This window comes from Ursus maritimus, unplaced genomic scaffold (genome assembly GCF_017311325.1).
Source record: "Ursus maritimus isolate PB19 unplaced genomic scaffold, ASM1731132v1 scaffold_6, whole genome shotgun sequence".
NCBI classification, from domain to species: domain Eukaryota; kingdom Metazoa; phylum Chordata; class Mammalia; order Carnivora; family Ursidae; genus Ursus; species Ursus maritimus.
The window spans coordinates 72,573,246-72,595,289 of record NW_024426774.1 but is presented as its reverse complement, the minus strand read 5'-3'; the positions used below and the strand labels follow the sequence as shown (position 1 = coordinate 72,595,289).

Below are 22,044 nucleotides of genomic sequence, written 5' to 3'. Positions count from 1 at the left end.
ATATAGGAGATACTTAAAAAATACTGGTTCCCACCTCCATTCTCCCCACCAAAGCTTCTGGGTATAGCTGTTAACTGTCTCTTGAGCAAATCCAGATATTAACTAGCCTTTTTTTTTAATGCAGAAATAATCTAAAAAAATATATACTTTCTATACCTTTGAGAAATTATAACTGAATTTCCTATGAGAAATGTGAAATATGAAAAATCAGAATATGTTAGAAAAAAAGGAAAAACTATGATGTACCTTCTTCATCTTTGGAACGAACCAAGCAGCAACCTTCCTGATAATAAACGAAACCACCATGCTTAACCTGACCCAAAAAAAAAAAAAAAAAAAAAAAAAAGGCTTATTTAATAATAATTTAAACACAGTTTAATTAACTGTTTGATGGTTTGACCATTTAATTTTTTAAAAGACTTTTAATTTATTCATTTGAGAGAGAGAATGAGAGCACGAGCCGGGGGGAAGGGTCGGAGGGAGAGGGAGAAGCAGACTCTCCACTGAGAAGGGAGTCCAACGCGGGGCTCAATTCCAGGACCCTGAGATCATGACCTGAGCTGAAGGCAGATGCTTAACTAACTGAGCCATCAAGGAGTCCCTGGTCTGACCATTTAAAATGAAGAATGAGATCTTTTATAAAAAGACCTGTCTGTGAATGAACACATACAAAATATAAAATGGATCACTTTTTACAATACAATAACTAAGATATGGTTTTCATATACATTCACAATCACTGGAGGAGTTTCTAATACATAAATGTAAAAGGCAACAAAGAGAAGGCATAACAAAAGCTGTTTTGGCTCTGATGACAGTAAGAAACCACTTTAGCTATATTTTGGGAGTATCTGACATCCCTATGGTGGGATTCAGTTAACAGAAGATTGAAAGGCATCTTTAAGGTAATCTAAAATGAGGCAGATGAAGAAACAGAGGTTCAGATTAGTCTGAAAACACAATCAGTAACTTGCTCAGATTATTTCCTCTAAAATATGCAGTCACTACCAGCTGTCCTGGTTTCAATTTGATTTAAAAAAAAAAATATTTATTTATTTATTTATTTATTTGAGAGAGAGAGAGTGCAAGTGAGAGAGCAGGAAGGAGGGGCAGAGGGAGAGACAGAGTCTCAAGCAGACTCTGCACTGAGCGTGGAGCCTGACACGGAGCTCCATCTCAGGACTCTGAGATCACGACCTAAGCTGAAACCAAGAGTACAACGCCCAACCAATTGCACCACCCAGGTGCCCCTCAATTTGATTTTATACAAAGCATCTTATGGGTTGACAGATATACATAATTTGAGATTGAGAGAATAATACCCAATATATAAATAGTGCTCTTGTCCAATACCTACATGTTAAATGCAATTGATTGAAGGATATGACTTCAGGTAGCCTAAGTCACATTTATTACCTGCTGCTTAATGGCTTATTTTGAATCTGGAATTCCTGATTCTTAACCTACTGCTATTTCCATTATACTATGAATGTGATTTTCATTTATAAGCTGTGGTTCTATTTTCCAGTCTTACTGGAAAAGTTGCAACACGCATGTTCAATGTGCTTCAACTGGATATTTATGACTGTGGTAACACCTTTAAATGGCCAATTACTTGGCTTTCATGGTATTACACTGAAGGGAATTTCCTTTTATTACAAAAAATTGTAGACAGGGCAATCAAATACTTTTCAAATAATTAAAAAAAAATTGTGGTTTCATATGAACTTCTCCTTGGAATTATTTAAAACATTTTAAAACAGAAGTGGTTGTTTCCAAAAACCAGAATTAACAAAGTAACTTGGAAGTTCATTTTGATTTTGAAATTCACTTACAGTTTATTTTAAAAATCATACTATGCTGGGGCGCCTGGGTGGCTCAGTTGGTTAAGCGTCTGCCTTCAGCTCAGGTCATGATCCCTGGGTCCTGGGATGAAGTCCTGCATCAGGCTCCCTGCTCAGCGAGGAGCCTGCTTCTCCCTCTGCCGCTCCCCCTGCTCCTGCTCTCTCACTCTCAGATAAATAAATGAAATCGGAAAAAAAATAAATATAAAAACCACACTCTTATTCTTTGTTGTTTAAGTTTTTCAGCATAAAAGCAAAAGCAGTTTAATTCTGTTGTGGGATTATGTCTAGAATCACAAAGTACTTCATTTGCATCCTGACCAGTAACATCAGATTAAAAAAAAAAAAAAAGACTTAAGATTATCCTACCTCTGCATTGATGATTTCGTATTCTTCTTGTGGCTGTGTTTCTAATCTTGTTCTCACTTTTTCAAACGCATCCATGTTTTTTGAAAGTGATTTTTCGTTTTCTTGTTTAATAGGCAGAAAATCCTGGAAAAAATTTTATTGGTATGATCATATTTCAAACTAGAGAGAAAAACCTCTGCTTTTTAGAGATCATCCCTATTTCCTTTTCATGCAAGTACTACAATGGTAGGTCTATACTTATGAAATAATATGCATTTCACAGATCTTAAATGCTTTCCTAAACTCAATAAATGCTGTTTTTTAAGCTCTTTTTCATTTCAAAATGTAAACAAAGAAAATAAGGTAGACACCTGATGGCTATACTATCAGTTACCACGTTTAAGTCCTTAAGGTGCAGAAGCACTAAGAAGCACTGGAGAATATTTAGATATAAGAAAGATTTATACAAAATTAAGCAATAAAGGAAAGGATGCTTACATATTTAGTAGTCAGGGGAAGAGGTAGAAAAAAATGTTTACTGAGTTTTATAAAGTATAATGGCTCCTAAAATGAGGGAAATTTCAAAGGGAGAGGAAGAGATTATTTTTATTAATAAATGTTCATTATTATTTTTATTCACAGAAAGAATTATAAGAAACATGTCTTATTTTATATCTTCATTAGCCATAATTTTCTTCTCTTGTGGGGATAAGGAATCCCCCAAATAGAACTGTTTTATCAGATCAAAAGGTTAATTAATACTTTATAAGAACAGAACTTTTCTTTAAGGAAAAAATATGTTTGCTGTATAAAAAGAATAAGAAAAATTAATGGACAATTAATGAACATGAGTAGAGATATAGATAAAAGCTGAAGAAGCACTCAATGTCCTATTGGAAGTATGTAATAAGCTAAGAACTTTAGGTGACCTCTGGTGAGCACGTAAATGCCACATGAATTATTAAAATTTGGATAAGGCAAAAACTTCAGTTATCAAATAAAAAAAGGTTCACTGATTCAACACTTCACAGGTTTGCCTTGGTTAAGCAAAAGAATTCTAGCCAAGATTTTCAACATCAGCTTTCTGCCAAAGATGACAACTGCACAGTGATTTGTGCCCAGAGGGGCACTAAGCTGTTGGTAAGGATCTCTAACAGCTGGTAAATATTTATTGCACAAGTGTGTCCATGATACTTTACCAACACTGTCGAGAATGTAAGCTATGAATACAGTTTATATCGCAAAGAGTTTACAATCTAAAATTAAACACAAGAATAAAATAGAAATATCACCAAAACAAATTAAATGGAAAAACAATCATTTCCACAAAGTTTTTCCTTTGGACTTTTTGAGATACTTTATGATTTGGATTAGAGTCCACTCAGGAACAACTGTTGTTATGGCAGTCCAAGTCATTCAGTCTCTACTTCAACCATATGCTCAACATCCTTGAGTAATCATTTGAAATCCAATCCTGGAGGCTCATATGTTTTTCATTTATTTCTTAGCATTTTCACAAAACTTAGAGTTGATCTTTAGAGTAGTGAGGTAAACTATCTGTATCAATAATTTCCAAATATCATCTGAAACACAAATTAGAAGATCACTAGAAATCTATCCTGAAACTACAACTTAGCAATAGGAACTACCTTTTCATTTCCAGATAACATTGCTTATTTGTTCTGTAATTCCACTGGAACTTTTGAAGTAGAGTCAGGACAGCTATGAAGAGTACCTCTGTCCACCTTTCAGTTTCTAGCACATTCTGTGTCAGGGAGCTAGGCCTGTTACTTTTAAATAACCATTCTTCTTCTTTTAAAAAAATACCCATTCTTATAGAGCCATGGCCAATGCAGGGCTAAAGGCAACAGAACTGGGAATAATACCTGTCCTCTTAGCTCAATTTATTTTACTTCTTGATTAACCTTTTTCTGGGTCAAAAATCCAAACAAACTGAGCTTACCTGAACCAAAATAATCCTGCAAGCAATAGGACTTTTTTTTTTTGTTTTAAGATTTTATTTATTTATTTGACAGAGAGACAGCCAGCGAGAGAGGGAGCACAAGCAGGGGGAGTGGGAGAGGAAGAAGCAGGCTCCCAGCAGAGGAGCCCGATGTGGGGCTCCATCCCGGAATGGCCGAATCACGCCCTGAGCCGAAGGCAGACGCTTAACGACTGCGCTACCCAGGCGCCCAAGCAATAGGACTTTTAACTGCCTTAATAAAATAGAAGTAGGCGGCGCCTGTCTCTCTTTCAAATAAATAAATAAAAAAGCTTAAAAAAAAATAGAAGTAGAATTCAGAGCTTTATAAATAATTCCTCAAAAGGAACCACTCCCAGGAAAATGGAGATTTTACATAATATCCATAAATCCAAAATATTCAACATCCAAGTTGTTTTTGGTTTTAATTCTGTCCCAACAATACCCACTGGGTATTTTAAGTTTTCATTTCAATGCCATTTAGCAATATAATTAGAGTACACAGCTAAACCTATCTATTTTAGCCAAGTATCTTAATACCTTAACAGTCTACTGGTTTGAAGGGCATATACTACCTAATGGAACTAAGGTGAAGATAGGTTTAACTTAAAATTTTAAGGTTACTATCACTCCATTACTGGAAAAAGGCACTCTTTCCCACCTGCCAGATGAACTGTGATAAAACTATTTTAACAATGAAACTTATGAAACAGGAGGATGGAATACATAAACTTCATTATGGCAAAAATCAATTCTAAAGACAGAAAAACTGCACAGTAGAAACACACTGGACAGCTTTTAGTCAAGATGGTACCATAAATAAATGGCTAATTCCAAGTCCAGGGCAGGAGAGTAAAAAAATAGGCTTGTCAGAAAGCAAGGAAATGCCCAAAGCTTAATGGAGATGTGTTAAAAGGGCCAGTTTGTAGAGGTTCCTACATTTGGGACAATTTGAACATCAAAAAGAATAAGGACTGTAACTGATATTACCCTGAAAAATATAAAAATTCGTATTTTGAAAATAAGCCAAAACAAACAACAAAAAACTCGCCAAGCACACCAAACCAGAATTAAAAAAGAGGCTTCAACAAAAAAGAAAACTTTTTTACAGAATAATATCAGCGAATAAATACAGAAATAATAGAATCAGAAAATCATTAGCAACCCCAGTGACAAATGATTAGGGTAAAGATCATCAATGGTTGTTAAACTTATTAGGTAAAATGATGTTGAGTAACACAATGCTAATACAGTACCAAGTACTACCCTACTGATTACTTAGTAACTGCAAAGAGAATAAGGCTCCCTTTACTTATGGAAAGAACCAGCAATTATCACCTTAACCAAAATTATCAAGCTTTACATCATTAATAGTGGGAAACTGACATTATAGGACTCCTGAAATATAACATGAAGCATTTCAACTTCAGAAGACAAAAAGAGAGTAAACCTAAAGGAAGTAGAAGAAACGGAATAAACTTGTTTCAATGAAATGGACGAAGAAACTAGAGAAGATCAACAAAATAAAAAGTTTGTTGTTTATTTTTTATATTAAAAAAAGTTGGTCCTCTGATAAATGTACTAAAAAAGACATGTAGAACAAGAGTGATTAAAAAAAGAATATTAGAAATGAAAAAGGTGGTGTAACTACAGATATAATACAGATTAAAAAAAACACAATAAAGTTCTTTATGCCTAAATATTTGAAAACAGATAAAATGAATAATTTTCCAGAAAATAAATGAATTACCCAAACAGATAAAAACAGAAGAGCTGCATAAGCCAGTAACTATCAAAGAAATTAAACTGGTAATTAAGTGTCCTCTTCTTAAAAAAGACACCAAACCCAGACGCTTTCCAAAGTAGCTTTCTTAAATCTTCAAGGAACAGATAATCTTCTCATATGCTAAGAAAAAAATGTCAATTATTTAAAAGTACTCAACTTATTTTATGAGGCAAATATAACCTTGACACCAAAAATGGACAATGACAACATAAGACAATTAAAAATCAATCTTACTGTGAAACATGGACTAAAAAAAAAAAAAAAACAACTAAAAATACAATGAATAAATGTATTTTTAAAAAAGCACAGAACGAAAAATAGTAACAGTAATAGTAAAACCCCATGTGACCAAGTAGGATATATCTTAAGAATGAAAGGCTGGTTCAACATTAGTAGTTCAAATCTACTAATGTAATCTAACACAAATAAAGGAGATAAATCTTAGGGCCATTTCCATTAATGCAGAAAAAAATAGAAAATAATCAAGACACTAAAAAAATGATAAAACCTTAAATTAGGAATAATTTAGAGAAATTAGGAACTTCTTTGACTTGATAAATGGCTTCTTTGTTGCTTTACACAGTGTAGACCATACTAAATTTGTAATTAACACACGTGAAGTGTATTCATATTAGTACACATCTTATTTAGTATCCATGAAACACTTCTCAATAACCTTAATTATACTCATTTAAAATATCTAGTTATATTTGCTGTTTCATTATTCAAAAGTGATTGTTAAATGAAGAGAAGTAACTGTTTTCTATGCCCCCTGCTTCCAATTCCTTTCCTCCCTTCTCTTGAGCCTCCTAAGATTTCTGCCCTTCTCATTCCACTGACTGCTCTTGTCAAGGGCACTGCAAAACATAAATGTTATTCTAGGTAAGGTGTTATGTGACCTATAAGCATCAGGACACAGTTCATAACTTCCTCCTTCCAAGAATACTTTTCTTCACTTGACTTCCAGGACACCTCATTCTTATTGTTTTCCTCCTATCTCACTAGCCCTTCTCAGTCTCATTAGCAGTTCCTATTCAACTCCCTGGCTTCTTAACATCAGCATGTCCTGGATCACTTCTTCATCTACAGTCTACTAATTGCCTTGGTGATCTCATCCAGCCTCATGACCTTAAATGCTATTTATATGCTGAGAACTCCCAAATTTGTATTTCTACCTGAACCTTTCCCCTGCACAAGTTGAACCTGTTTATCCAAGTGACTACTCAACACTTCCACCTGGATGGCTAATAGGTATGTTGAAAAATGTCCCAAACTGAACTTCCAATCTCCCCATGTACCCTCTCCCCTCAAAAACTCTGGTTCTTTAACAACTCCTATCTTGATAAATGACAATTCTGTCCTTCCAGCTGCTCAAGGCTTAAAACCACAGTCTTCTCTGTCTTTCTCTCTTGATACAACCAAGCAATCTGCAAATCCTTTCAATTCCACTTGCACGATCTATCCAGAATCTAACCACTTCTTACTCTTGTACTGGTACTACTTTGTCTGTACTGTTATCCTTTCTCCTTTGGATAAGGAGAAAGCCTAAATGCTCTCTGTTTCTGCTCCTGTCTTCCAAAGGCTATTTTCAACAAAAGAGCTACAGTGAGCCTAAAGTCAGATCATATCACGTCTTCACTCAAAGCCCTCCAATGGTTTTCCATCTCACTCAAGAGGAAAAGTGAAAATCCTTGCAGTGGCCTACCGACCCTGATGACCCCATCTACTACTACACTCCTCCCACACACACTTACTCTGAGCCACACTGGCCTCTTTGATACGGCCTGAACATGACCGGATTGCTCCTACCTCAGTTTTTAGAACTTGCTATACCCTATGCCCAAACACCTCCTCCAAGCTATTGCTCAAATGTCACCTTCACAGTTAGGCCTTCCCTGACCATCCTATTAAAATTACAATCCTCCCTGTCTCCATATGGCCTAGTCATTCTTTCCCTGTCTTATTTTATGTTTCACTGTACCTACTGACTCTGACATACTTTGTGTCATTCATATGTTTCGTTTTTCTTCTCCCTTCTCTCAACTAGAATGGTAAGCTTCATGAAGGCAGGGATTTTGTTCCCTTTGCTCACTGCTACATACTGGATTGCTAGAATGGTGCATAAGTGTTCAACAAGTAGCTGCTGAGTAGAATGAAATAAAGCATAAAACAAAAATGTAAAGACCTATTTAAACAAAAGACATAAAGTGAAAAGACATAGCACAAATTACAAAAAAGGTATCTACAGTACATAAAAGACAATGGACATCTAAAGAACTTTCACAAGTCAGTAAGAAAAAGAAAACCCAATAAGAAGAATGGTCAAGGCATATGAGTAAGTAATTCAAGATAAAACCAAAGGAGTTAACAAAGAAAAGCTCAACTTCATTATTAATCAGGGCAATGAATATTAAACAATGAAATACTTGACACATTTATCTGTTGGAAGGGCAAAAAGGAAAAGGTCTGGTAATACAAGTGAGATATAAATAGAACTCTCATATATTCCTTGTTTGCATTTAAGATGGTTTATCAACTTAATTTGATAATGAAACATCAGCATATGAATACAATCAGGAATTCTAATTTTAGGTATAAGAATCTAGAAATAGTCTAGCACATATGAATAAGGAGATACATATAAGATGTTTTGCAGCTTTTGTTTTGTAATCTGGAAATTGGAGAAAGTCTACATGCCTGTCCAAAGAAAATGGATTAACTGTGATATATTGAACAATGGAATACTACATAGTAGTTGTACTAAACAAACTAGCAATACACATATTAATGTGGAATCTCAAAATCGTAAGTTGAACAAAAGTTATATAATTGTATGTATAATATATAAAGTTTCAAAACATGTAAAACACTCCTATATGTCATCTGTGGATACAAATACATGTGCAATTTATATAAACACACACATGGAAAGATAGATTAAGGACAATGATCACCACTGGGGAGGTTAGGGAATGTGATACAGGAAGTACACAAGAGTCTTCAAATATGTTATTTTTCCAGTTAAGAAAAGTCACACCAAGTAGTGAGTACATGGGTATTTATTATGGTATTGACTTTGTTAGTATTTGTAACAGTTTATAATAAAAGGTGCTAAAAAAGAAAGGTACTAGGAATCAGGTTACCTGATGTCTAGTTCTGACTCTGCTAATTTTTTTACTTAACCTTGGACTGTGGCTCTGGTTTTTTCATTTGCAAAGAAAGAGCTCACACACTTTCTGATTTCAAAACTTAGTACACAAAGCTACAGCAATCAAGACAGTGTGGTACCAGCATAATGACAGACACACGGATGAACAGGCTAGAACTGAGAGTTCAGAGATAAACCTTAACATTTATTGATTTTTTGACAATGGTGTGAACACAATTCAATGCCTATCTGGGTAAAGCAGTGAGGGGGAGGGGGAAGGTGACAGAGACACTACCCTGTAATGAAACACAGGAAGATTTTGAAGCAAAACATCTATTAAGTGGGATAAAGACCATAATAGCTTTGTGTGTTTGTGGGGAATGGGGGTTGAGTTAAAAACAACTTTTCTAAGAGGCTTTTGAACTTCAGAATCCAAACAGAAGAGCGATTATCATCCTATATTCACTATTTCTCCACTAAGATGTCCCCAATAAAATGGAATCACCCTATAATGATGAAGTTTGACTGATTCTATCTCTTCAGTCTTCCCTCAAATTTACTTTTCTCCATTATCAGGCAGATATATTTGAATGTGCCTATAGGCACCAACTACTTTTTTTTTTTTTTTTTACTTTATTATATCTGTAGGAGTGAACAAAGTTGGAACTGAGTGTATGCTTGCTGAAAGAAAATGTGCGTTGTCTATAGGTCTCTTCATAGCGTACCTGGGTCCCAGTGATCATAAAAGATAGACAGCACAGCTTTCATTTCTCATAGAAGAAATGATTGATGTACCACATGTGAAAGCAGGACTGGTTTTTCAGGTGAAAGAGTTACTAAAAGAGCTACTGAGTCAGGTTAAAGTTTCTAGGTGACAAGAATCTATGAAAGAGAATTGGAAAGTTGCTTCAGGGACAAATGGAGGGAAAAAATAGTCAACCTCCTGTTCAGGGTGTGAGCTAATCTCAGCTGTCAGTCTGCCGGTAATTCCTGCCTACTATTTATAAACTAAGACTCAAGATAAATGTACTAGATGACAAAATGTTCCAAACGAAGTGCAAAATAAAATGACCTAAAGATCCAAAATTTTTTGACTAGGTAAAATTTAAAGTTTATGTTTCCTAAGTAGAATAAAGCTGCACACACACGAAAGGTAATAATGAAATAAAAGACATGAAGAATTTCTGAGTAAAGAAAGAAAAAAATGTGTTAAACTAAGCCAAGATACTATAAAAAGAAAAATAATCTGAAAGACTAAGACATAAAGAGTAAAAAAGTCTAAGAACCACAGATAAAAAGTTAAAAGCGAAAACAAACAAAAAACAGACAAAAAACCAAAACCCACACAAGAACCCATGAGCATGAGCTAAGAGGAAACCTTGGGGGAAAAAAAAAAGAATCCAATAAAATAAGATGAAAAAAATATCATTTTTAAAAAGAGAAGCCACTCAAGTATCCACTGACAAAATGGATATGGTATCCACATACAATGGAATATTATTCAGCCACAAAGAGGATGAAGTTCTGATGTATTCTACAACATGGACGAACCTTTAAAACATGTTAAATGAAGTAAGCCAAACACAGAAGGATAAATACCATACGATTACAACTACATGAATTATCTAGAATAGGCAAATTCATAGAGAAAGAAAATAGATTAAAGGTTACCAGGGGCCTGGAAATGGAGACAGTGGGGAGTTATTGTTTCATGGATACATTTCTTTTCGGTGATGATAGGGTTTTAGAAATAGTGGTGATGACTGTACAACATTGTAAATGTAATGAATGCCACTAAATTATACACTTAAAAGTGGTTACAATGGCTAATTTTATGTTATACATGTTTTACCACAATAAAAAAATGAGGTCGTCAAAACAAAGAAGAAAAAAAATCAGTATGCAACAAAACAATTTAAACCAGAAACTGAAATATTAAACTAATATGGTAAATTATTGCGAAAGTATCATCCCCAAATGTAATTTAATGAGCCTAAGGAACACAACAAGTATATGGTAGGGAGGTGGCAGCAGCATAAATAGATAGCTTAATCTCTAATAAGTAGGATGACTATATAATTTACCATCCTAACCATGACATTTTTGAGAGGAAAGGGGACACTATTAATAATTACACAGGAACAACAGGTGTAGATTGGGACTGTCCCACGCAAAGAGAATGTGTGGTGACTCTACATATAATGGCAATCAGGTCAAGGTTGAGGTCAGGCCCACAGTTTGGGGTCTGGCCAAAGTACAATAGTCTGAACGCATCTTCCTGAAGGACCCAAGTGGCCAAAAATGCAAGCCTTTTTTTCATTTTTTTTTTAAACAAAGAATTAACACACATGGAGTTACTAAAGTTTACTAATTTGAGATTTATAAAACAGATTATTAGATTTTGTTAAAAGCTATTATGGTATTCTAGGAATTTTAGAAAGCTGAATTATACTTTGAAATGCACTGGTCAGCATAAGGATTTCCAAAAGTGAATCATTTTCAATATATATCTTTATGTATTACATTATAACTGTACAAATATATATGCATATATTCTTTTATACCTAAATTGAACTACAGACAATTGAGCCTTAGCATTTTAAAAATCAAACTAGAACTACTGAGAAAGTTAATAACTGATATCTTACCCATCCTTTATCTTTAAACTAAAATTAATCTTAATGACCTACAAATAGGTTAACTTAAAAAGTCCATACCTTACTTGAGAAGCTCCGACTTGGGATGTTTCTTGCTAACTCTGATATCGTGGGTTTATTCTGCAGACACTTGGTTAGGTGATATTTTTTCAATTTTATTCTATTGTAATAATGATCAGCGAAGGTACAGTGATTCAAGTGCTGTTTCTGCATGCATTTCCCAAGGCGAGGAATACTATACTTCAAAGCCTGGAGAAATAATTTGCTCTTCTGCTGCATGATATCAGAGTCCCTGGTTTATGCTCCCTTTGGGGCTGTCAGCACATGATTTCATAGGTAGGATTACACAGTAGTGGGTTCTCAGAGTATCTAAGATCCGCAGTTCTTATCCCTCCCCTTCAGGGCCATCCACCCTTCAGGTTATGAGTTAACTGCAGACAGCTGATAACTCAGGTTAAAAACACCTGAAAACTTGTGTAAGTTAAAGTTTTATTCAAATCACACTTCTCGGCAGACGTGACTTAAATGTCTCATTTGTAAAGTCAATCCTATCAGGCTCAAACTATGCAGCACAGATTCTGGTACACATGGGGCAAACTAAAAAATAACAAAAATAAATAAATAAATAAATAAAATTTGCAAACAAATACACAGACTTAATGGGGGCATCTCCAGAACTCTTGAGCGCATTAAAAGGCAAAAAGGCTTTGATCTTAGGAAATCCAGAACGTATCTCTGGTATGTATATGAAGGATAAACTGGTAAAGCCGACTTACTTAATAAAGGTAGAGGAGTTGTTGAGTGCTTAGTGCCAGACACTTTTATGTACTTTGTCTAATTTAAACTTCATAAGGACCTGACAGAGTAGCCATTATAACATTCATTTTACAGATGAGCAAGCTGTGGCTCTGGGAGGTTTTGGCAAGTGCCCTAGGTCACTTGGACAGAAAGTAGCACAGCAAAAAGTCCAATCTGGTTGGCTCCAAATCTTGGACGTAGCAACAACTGGACTCAACGTTGAAAAGATATTTAGCTCTTTAGTTAAAACAAAACACATCACTTTAGGATGAACAAATACAATGTGAGGCCACCCCTGGTTTCTGTTGAAAAGATGGTTCTCATTAACCCATCAAAGCAAGGCTAGTAGTTAAGAGAGACACCTGGGTTCAGGTCGTCCCTCAGGCACTCACCACCTGTGCCTCAGTTTCTTCATCTGCAAAACTGAGATAATGATACCATTTACCTTATGGAGTTGTACGAATAAAATTAGACAATTTATGTAAAGATCTTAATATAGTGCCTGGCACGTAGTGTGCACTCAATAAATGCTGGCTACTATTATTGTAAGAGAAATCAAAGTATCTTGCACACTGTTGCATGTCATCATGGCAATCTTCCACAAAACGCCCCTCGGTATCAAAGGCACAATACTGCGTCAGATTTACTAGAGATCTGATCCCCTACAACGCCTCCGCGCCCTCCCCCCAATCTCTCTCTGTGTCGCAGCAAAATAAAGGGCGAGTGGGGAAAAGAGGTAAGTAGCCAACAGTAACCATCCCCAACCCCCGCCCGCGAAGGCCTTGTAACAGGGACCGAAAAGGACCTAAATAATTATACCCATTCCGGCAGTCTCAATCCATCCATCTTTCATCCGCAGAGAGAAAACAGTATGCAAGGCCAGGGATGGGGGTGGGGAAGACGAATGGGTGTTTCCCGGGGGGACCTAGTCGTTTTCCCGGTGCAACTCTCCACCCCAGGGATGAGGCGAAGTGAGCGCAGGGAGGCTGGGGGAATGGGGTGGCGGCAGTTTGTGCCACGCGGAGAAGGGACGCCAGGCAAAAAGCGAGGACCAGGGGACTGAGGCGTGACTGGGTGAGGGGAAAATGGGGAGAATCCCTCTTGTACACAGTATGCCCCTCCATACGTACGCAAGTTGAAGGACAGTCGGCCGGGCTCTGCACACCGAAACAAGACAGGGCACGTCCGAGAACCAGAAGCTTTCGGGAAGGAGCACCGCTGTTAACTCAGTCGCGTCCAGCCGAAGTCTGCGTTCTGCAACGCGCAGAACTACAACCTATCCAGAGCCGCCCAGAGCTGGTTTGCAGCACGCCGGTGTGCGTAACTCCAGTCAAGTACCAACCCTAAGCAGATTTCGCCATGTTTATTGTGGTCATGAGCGTCTTCTCCTACACCTGGGTTTCTTAAAACCCTGAAAGTTTTAAGCCTTTTCGGTCTTTGCTAGTCTTCTGGGCTCGAGATGAGGCAGCGGACAAGGGGAAAAGAGGAGCCAGTGTCCCGCGAGTTCTGCCACAACTCCTTCACTTTTCGGCCCGCCCTCACTAAAGATGGCCGCCAGCAAAAATGGTGCAATGACGCGAGCCGCGCTACCCTGGTTGCCAAGGAGACGCGAATACCGGAAATGCGGAATTCGGGGAGGGTGGGCGCGCTGGGGCGGTCGGAGGGAGGTCCGGCTCACAGGTCCTGATTGGGAAGAAGTCGGCAGGTCCTGGCAGGGGAGAGCTGTGGCCGTGACAACTCGGGGTATAGACGACTTTAACGGGATGGAGTCGCGGGTCGCGGACGCCCAGGCCGGCGAGGCTGAGCGAGCTGTGGGCGAAGGCCCAGCAAGCGGCGGCGCCTCTCGGGGGCTTCAAGTCTCGGAGCCCTTGGGAGCCGCCCGGTGGAAGCTCCTGCGGCAGGTAAGGGAGAGTCCACTCGCCTCACCTTTGCATCTGGTCACTTCCCTCGCAGGTACGAGGCGAGCGACCGGCCGCGACTCTCCTCTTGGCAGCTCCGGGAGTTCCCTTGTAGTTTTGCCAGGAGCCACCTGAGAAGCGCCCCCTTGCTTCTACTAAGGGTCCCACCAAAAGGGAGGAATTAGGGTGGGGCAGGGAGGGGGCAGCCAACGCCGAGCTCTTGGGAAACTCAGACGGAAGTAGATCTTCTTTTGGATATGTGTCTGCATCTGGGGGACTTTTCTCTTTGCTTAACAATCCAGTTGGTGGGACCGCTGCTCCCCATCCTATGCTGCTTCTCTTTCCTGCTTCTGTTTTACTTTTCCCCCGGGTTTCTTCTTGCTTCTTATCTGCCTGCCTGAGTCTGGTTCAAAGTTTGGCCCCTTTTCTTGGAGATCAGCGTGGTTGACTGTGTTGGGACTGTCACGTTGCACGTGCTGTCGGTACAGCGGAGTGTGGAAGGTGTATTAAGAGCTGTCTCTTTTACTGGGATGTGAAGTTTTCATGTTGATCTTGTAGTTTGAAGTGATCAGCGAGATTCTTGGTGCCCAAGGTGTTCTGGTCCGGGTGTGTTGGTTTGTTTAATGACGGTTATTTTCTTGTATTTAAGAGTTGCTGCTGTTGCTGGTAACTTCACTTGTATGCAAGCTTGACACATTTCTGATTTGACATCGCCGACCCTCTTTCCAAACTTCTCCCCTTCCAAACTTGCTGAAATAAAATCTGTTTATTGTTTTGAACACCAGTGTTATGCTTCTGCTGAGGTTTCCTCCTGAAAACTTGAATCAAGAGGACACTTTACATTTCTGACTGTTCTATTTCGAGAAGAATTTTCCAGCACTGGCCACTTTCTTTGAGAATGTGTTTAGTTTTTTGAGGGTTACTTTGTTTGCAGTTGTCTCCAATCAGCTTCTTATATGAGGGTTACTTTGCAGTTGTCTCCAATCAGCTTTATGTCATGACATAACTCAGTGATCATTTCTCAAAGCATTATTGATCTGGTTTTGTTACTAATGTTACAAAATTATAGGATAACAAATGCATGTCTTCACAGATCATTATAGAAACTTTCTACAGTGAAATGGTTAAAGTTGAATTATCAATGTAGTCAAATAGGGCCTTGAATTAATCAATCAAATCTTATTGTGATGATTTCAGTGATTCTTAGTATAGTAAGAACTCCAGTTGACCAGCACATGTATTCATTCTGAGTTGCTGTCTACATCAGAACCAAGACAAGCTTTAGCTATGGCTGCCATTTGTACTCCTCATGTTTTGGCATTTAATGTTTTGATACACATGTGTACTCTGCTTAGAGTCTTATCTTCTTTCCTACTTGTTAAATGACTGTTCATTTTTCAGAACTACATTTTAATGTCTTCTGTGAAGACTCTCCTGACTCCTCTGGGCTGAGTTAGACCCTCTGCTCACTCTGCCGGTGAACCCCATATCATTTTATGATCATTTATTCAGAGTTCATCTAACTTACTAGAATGGGAGTTCTCCCTGGGAAAAGATGGTATTTTATTGATCTCCATCCTCTGCACGTTGTGCGGTGCCTGGCTAGTTGTTTATTTAGCAGATATTATTAAGTGTTGTGGAAAGCCTGAGAGTAACAGGCTTTAAGTGGCCCATAGTATTAAGTCCTCAGTGTATTTTATCAGTTAGCTGTTAATTAGTAACAAACAACTACAACATTAAGATGGCAGAGAGCAGAGAGCATTTATTTTGTTTGTGCGTCTGTGGGCCTCTTGGGAGCTGACTGACATAAGCTGTCATCAGCAGACTGGCTCTAATCCTTGGACCAGTTGGCTGACATACTCTCCTGAGCATGGCAGAGGTATAAGAGAGCAAGGGCAACCACAGAAACACATTTTAAGCCCTTGCTAACATCCTGTTGGCCAAAGTAAGATACTTGGCCAAGCTTAAAATCAAAGGGCAGAGAAGTATACTCTTCCCTTGAAGGGGCAAGAAAGGAAGTGAATGTTTTTCCATAGTAAATCTAATCTACAATGTATATTAAACATTTGTAGGTGCTTAGTAAATATGTCTCAAATGGACCATCCACATCTTGTATGTGTCCAGGACTGGAAAACTCAGGGATCTAAACAGTGATAGAGAGATGCAGCTCTCTCTCTTAGGGGCATCTGCTTGTGTCTGCTTGTTTTTTTCTTCACAGTTCTGTCATTCCCTTACCCCATAGGGCTTCAATGCTATCTAATGGTCCTTCACTTTAACTGTTCAATATTTTTTTTTGGTTTGGTAATTCACCTTTTTTTTAAAATAAAAAACCCCGTTGACCTAGTTCATCATTTGATACCAGGTCACATGATAAATTGCTGACTTTTGAGCCTAGCGCTCACTTTAATCAGATGAAGACTACGGAACAATATTGGTAGAGGCTTTGGATAGTATTCTGTTTTCCTCTTTGTTGGGTCTCATTACCTGAGAGCAAAGATGGCTTTTGGCAACTACAGGCTTTCATCATGTGCTCAACTAGTGATCCAGAAGAAATGACCCTTTTCCCAAACAACCAAATAATGTCCATTAAATGACTCTAATAGGCCAAGCTTGGACCAGTTGTTGGGTCCAGGAGAATAAGGCACTTTGGCTACCTGGGACATTAGCCCACTCTGTGTCAAGGAAGATAACAATCCCATCATTATTTCATAGAGTGAGGGAGGGCAGTTCCCAAGAGGAAGGGATGTAGGACAGGTGAAAAAGTAGCAATGACCATTACACACACATTCACGAACACCTACAGAATGAATAGTCTTACCTAGAGGTCTAATACTTGATTTAATCTGATTAAGGGAATATTTCACAATATGATTTAAATTAAAACACGATGCCATATGTTTGAAACTACCAGTGCTGAAAGAAACAGCATGATTCTTTGCCTTTTCCTAGTTCTCTGATGTTCAGCAAATTAACATCCCCTTCTTTCCTCTCTCATGTGATTAGTATCTACGATCCCATAGGGTTATTTGAAGATTTAGTGAAGAGTGTGGTAAGACATGCATTAATTTTTACTTAGAAATTTGGTGTAATTTGCTGATGAGCAATCTAGGCCTGGAGTTTTCTTTGGTAAAATTTTTATTTATGCATTGTATTTTTATTTTTATTTTTAAAATTAGTTTTAGAGGTAGAATTTAGCAACTCATTAGTTGCGTATAACACCCAGTGCTCATCACATCAAGTGCCCTCTTAATGCCCATCATCCAATTATCCCTTCCCCTATTGACCTACACATTGTATTTTTAAAATAGTTTGGTGCTAGTCAGACTTTTTGTCTCCTCTTGTGTCAGTTTTGGTAGTTGTATTCTAGGAATTTGTCCATTTCATCCAAATAGTCATAGTTTTTATAATATCCCTTTGCTATTTTTTAATGCCTGCGAATCTGTAGTGATCTCCCTGTCACATTCATATTTATATTTTCTCTCTTTTTTCTTATTAGTGTTATCAAGGGTTTGTCAGTTTTATTAATCTCTTTAAAGAACCAACTTTTGCTGTTTTAATCTTTCTAGCTATATTTTTGTTTACTTTATTAATTTCTGTTTTTTTAGGGTACTTAATTTGCTTCTTTTTGTAATTTTTGCAATGGATGCTTAGCTTACTGATTTTTAGCCTTTCCACAAATTTTCCTCTAAGCACGAATTTATCTGCATTTCATATGTCTTGAAATGTGTTTTTATTATTTAGTTCAAAATACTTTCCGATTTCTACTGGATTTTCTTCTTCTTTTTTTTTGGTTCATAACTTTTTTAGAAGTATATTGCTTCATTTCCAATATATTTGGTGTTTTAGGTAACGTTTTAGTTATTTTTCATTTGATTATGACTATTAGGTTGTTGATTTTTAGTAATTATACTCGATGATGATGTTTAATGGGATGCCTAATTCCCTTTTTCCTGCAAGTTCCTCTTTGCTAGATATAGAGGCTTGATCAGATTCAGATTAATGTTTTTGGCTTGGTCTGGTTTGGTTGGTCAAGATGATGGTAGACTATGCTTTCATCAGTAATCACAGTGGTGTCTGGTTATTTCTCTTCCTGGTGATGATTGTCTAGGTTCATGAATTCATGAGAAGGTTGAAAAATGGTGATATTCTAATTGTGTCATTCCTTCCTCATTTATTTCTTGGGATACTACTATAAGGACAAACTTCCCCTTATCTATTTGGATATTCTCAGTTACAGTTCATATAGGAAAGACAGAAAAATACTTGATTCTTTCTCTTTGTTTACTAGTTTTCCAAATAATAAGCTGGTTCTCTAGCATCCTTTAAAGATCATCAATGGGGTATTTAAAAAAAAAAATACCCTGACGAACTCATATGTTTCGATTCTATTACATTTATTACCTTTGTTAATGCTCGCGCTGTCCCATCTTTGGCCAATGGACCCTATTCAAATTGGCTTTGGAGTTCTTTTGATATAACTCTTAATTTTTTATGGCTTTCTTAGTTTCTTGTGTGCAGGGTGTCCTAGGTTCATTTGTATAATTCATGCCATTTCTCCAAGGGGCCTTACTTTGTTTTAATAGAAAAATAATATTTAAAGACAGCAATATGGGCATTAAGTGTATTCATTGCTACTAGTTTGGTCATTGTTTCTAGAACTTTTAAGTGGTAAGATGTAAGAGATATATATGTTTTTACACATGTTTTAATAGATAAAATAACCCTTAGTTTCTGTTACACTTTATTCAGATTCAGAGCTATAGAGTTTTTGCTTACCATCATTAATCTTACAACTTTGTTTCTCCCATATTTAAAAACCCAGTTTTCAGTGACCCCCAACAAAATTACTCATTTGATTTATCTTAAAATAGACACACATACACACACACGCATGAGACAGGCTCAGAACAATATACCTGCCCCTGCCTAGGTAGTAAGCTTTGAAATTCAGCTTTTACCCCCTAAGTCCACAGGCTGTAAAAGGTGCTGCTTGTCTTCTTAGCTCTTTGTAATGGAATTGGATCAATGTCCCCACAAGGAAAGTGATTGCAAAAGCCAAGCTCACCTCTCTGGATTTATATCCTTTTTAAGTTATTAGACTGGTAAATCTTTACTAGTTCTCTGCTTTGTTCTTTGTTCTCTGCTACCTTAAATAATGTTTTAAGATATTCTGTCCAGGGGTGCCTGGGTGGCTCAGTCGGTTGAACATCTGACTCTTGGTTTCGGCTCCGGTCATAATCTCAGGTCGTGGGATTGAGCCCCACATTGGGTTCTGCACTCAACATGGAGTCTGCTTGTCCCTCTCCCTCTGCTCCTCCCCTTGCTCACTCTCTCTCACTCTCTCTCCCTCCCACTGTCTCCCTCTCTCTTGAATAAATAAATAATAAAAAAACTTTAAAAAAAAGGTATTCTGTCCATCATCTGTAGTCGCCTCCAGCAAGAGGTTGGCCTACATTATCTAATCTGATGTATTTGGAAATGAATGTCCCCTGACCGCTTAAACTTTGAACCCCTAACCTGTGTATATATCATATGAACACGATATTTGGCTTTATTTCAAAGGTTCTGAAGCAGAAGCACCTGGATGATTGCCTGCGACATGTATCCGTAAGAAGATTTGAATCATTTAATCTGTTTTCAGTAACAGAAGCCAAAAAAAGGGCAGCCGACGAGGAAGTTGGTGCATGGGTCCAATACACAAGTGTCTTCTATCCTGAGTACAGTATTTCTTTAAGGTAAACATCACTCCAGGGATGATTTTTTAAAAAAGTATTTTTCTCTTGTAGAAGAAAAGCAGTCTAATAAGAATCTCATTGTTCATTCTATTGAGTTTGCCGGTAATCTGGATCAGAACTTGGGTTTTGCAGCATTGTGTTAGGAAATCCTGCTACTTTAACTGGGTTTTGTTGTATTCTCAGAACTAAAGAAAAAAAATTCTCAGGCATGTAGCGGCATTTGAGGACAAAGTGGCTTGCAAATCAAAAGGTTCTTTTTAACCATTCTCTCATAGCATTTGACAAAAAACCAAGTTCTTTTTGAAGAGGCAAGGGAGGCTGAAAGTGAAAACAGAATTTTCCAAACTACTCTTCAAGTGGTAGTTATCTGAAAAATCAAGCTTTGATATTTTTTCCATTCATGTTTTGTCACTTTCAGACTAGAATCTTAAGAATAGGAGGAGAAAATTCAGCTGAAAACACTGATATTGTGAGAAGCATACAGACTGTTCTGGCTTTAAAAATCATTGAAGAAGAGACAGGAGAGTTGCAAACTGAAGTAACAAGACACCATTTTTACTGAATTTTCTCTCACAGTTACAGTCTAGCATGTTGCAATATTACTGTAGGTGTTTGATTTTATAAAATCTTCCTTTTTTGACAAGATTTCACATTTTGAAAGGGAGGGAGGAGCGCATTTACAGTAACTGTAAGAAGAGCAAAAAACATTTTAAGTGGAATGTGACTGAATAAGGTTTAGGTGAGGCGAGGAATAATTTTAAGAAAAAAAAGTTTTCACAAAGGATGTCTATTTATAGTATATGTTTCTTGAACTATTTCAGTTTAAAATATCTAAGCTTTAAAAGACATAATAGCTTAAAATTTGGGATCTGGATAAAAATTGACTAGGGTGGGCAGGGAAGAACAATTAGGATCTGGTTTCGTAATTGTTGAAAACTCCAAAAAGTAGATAAAAACCTAGGGGTTTGTGAGCTCGCCTGTATATTCATTATGAGATTCTAACTCGAATACCTCAACTGTCTCACGTTCTGATGGAGATAATTAGTTTAGTTCTTGGTTAGAAAGGGAAGAAAAAGGCATTTTGTGCTTACTGTGTGCCCCATACAGAGAGAGGTGTCTTGAGGTATGCTAGTTAATGTAATCCTTACAGTAACTCTACAAAGTAGTAATGAAGATGATTCAACAATTGAAAGATAGTATCTATAAGGAAATTAAAGAGAAGAACAGACTGATTCAATAGCAGTCTTCAGGTGTAAAGTTCTAATACTTACCCTCTATATCCAATGGTGACAAGATGCAGTTAAGTGTCAAACGTGCCAAGGATGATTTCCTGACATCTTTGAGGTCCTAGCAAGGGTTAGCTAGAGAGAATGTGACATCTTCTGTTCTAAGGAGTTTTCAAACCAGGGCATGGTTCTGTGGCAGATGACCCTGGTGTAGCAGGAACGCAGGCTCCACTATAAACTGAGACTCCTTTCCAAAGGCATGGTTCTTTGTGATAGATCCATTTTTCAAAAAAATAAATAAATAAATAAACGCAAGCCTGTCTATATAAATATGACATTGAATCCTCATTTATGGAGAGAAGGCAGGTGACCAAGCTACAACATTGGCCTTGATAGCTACCAAGATTTATTCTCTTTTTTCAAACTAGTTTGTTTCTCTCCACATTAGTAGTGCAAAGATAACAATAGCTTACATGTATTCTAGAGCTGAACGCTATCTTAGAATAATTTTGAAAAGATCATAACCACATTAATAAAGGCTGACCACCGAGTGACTACTATTTGACAAGCCCTGTTGTGAGTAGTTTACATGTATTAGTTTATTTAATCCACACAACAGTTTA

At 37.3% G+C, this 22,044-nt stretch overlaps 2 protein-coding genes across 4 annotated transcripts in view; one reads left to right on the top strand and one right to left on the bottom strand.

Moving 5' to 3' along the window:
* PREPL (prolyl endopeptidase like) overlaps window positions 1–14,092 on the bottom strand; it is a 59,235-nt gene extending 45,143 nt beyond the window's left edge. The window contains exons 1-4 of one of the 2 annotated variants that reach the window (XM_040623515.1): window positions 13,693–14,092; window positions 11,825–12,361; window positions 2,214–2,336; window positions 247–313 (exon numbers count right to left, since the gene is read on the bottom strand). In XM_040623515.1, coding sequence (XP_040479449.1) covers window positions 247–313; window positions 2,214–2,336; window positions 11,825–12,043 — 409 coding nt within the window. In that variant the 5' untranslated portion in view covers window positions 12,044–12,361; window positions 13,693–14,092. The remainder of the gene's footprint in view (window positions 1–246; window positions 314–2,213; window positions 2,337–11,824; window positions 12,362–13,692) is intronic. The other variant, XM_008699819.2, reaches the window with a different exon arrangement.
* Window positions 14,093–14,199: 107 nt separating this feature from the next.
* Window positions 14,200–22,044, top strand: part of CAMKMT (calmodulin-lysine N-methyltransferase) — a 381,932-nt gene continuing 374,087 nt past the window's right edge. Inside the window, exons 1-2 of one of the 2 annotated variants that reach the window (XM_040623517.1) lie at window positions 14,200–14,463; window positions 20,023–20,195. In XM_040623517.1, the coding sequence (XP_040479451.1) occupies window positions 14,326–14,463; window positions 20,023–20,195 (311 nt within the window). In that variant the 5' untranslated portion in view covers window positions 14,200–14,325. The remainder of the gene's footprint in view (window positions 14,464–20,022; window positions 20,196–22,044) is intronic. The other variant, XM_040623516.1, reaches the window with a different exon arrangement.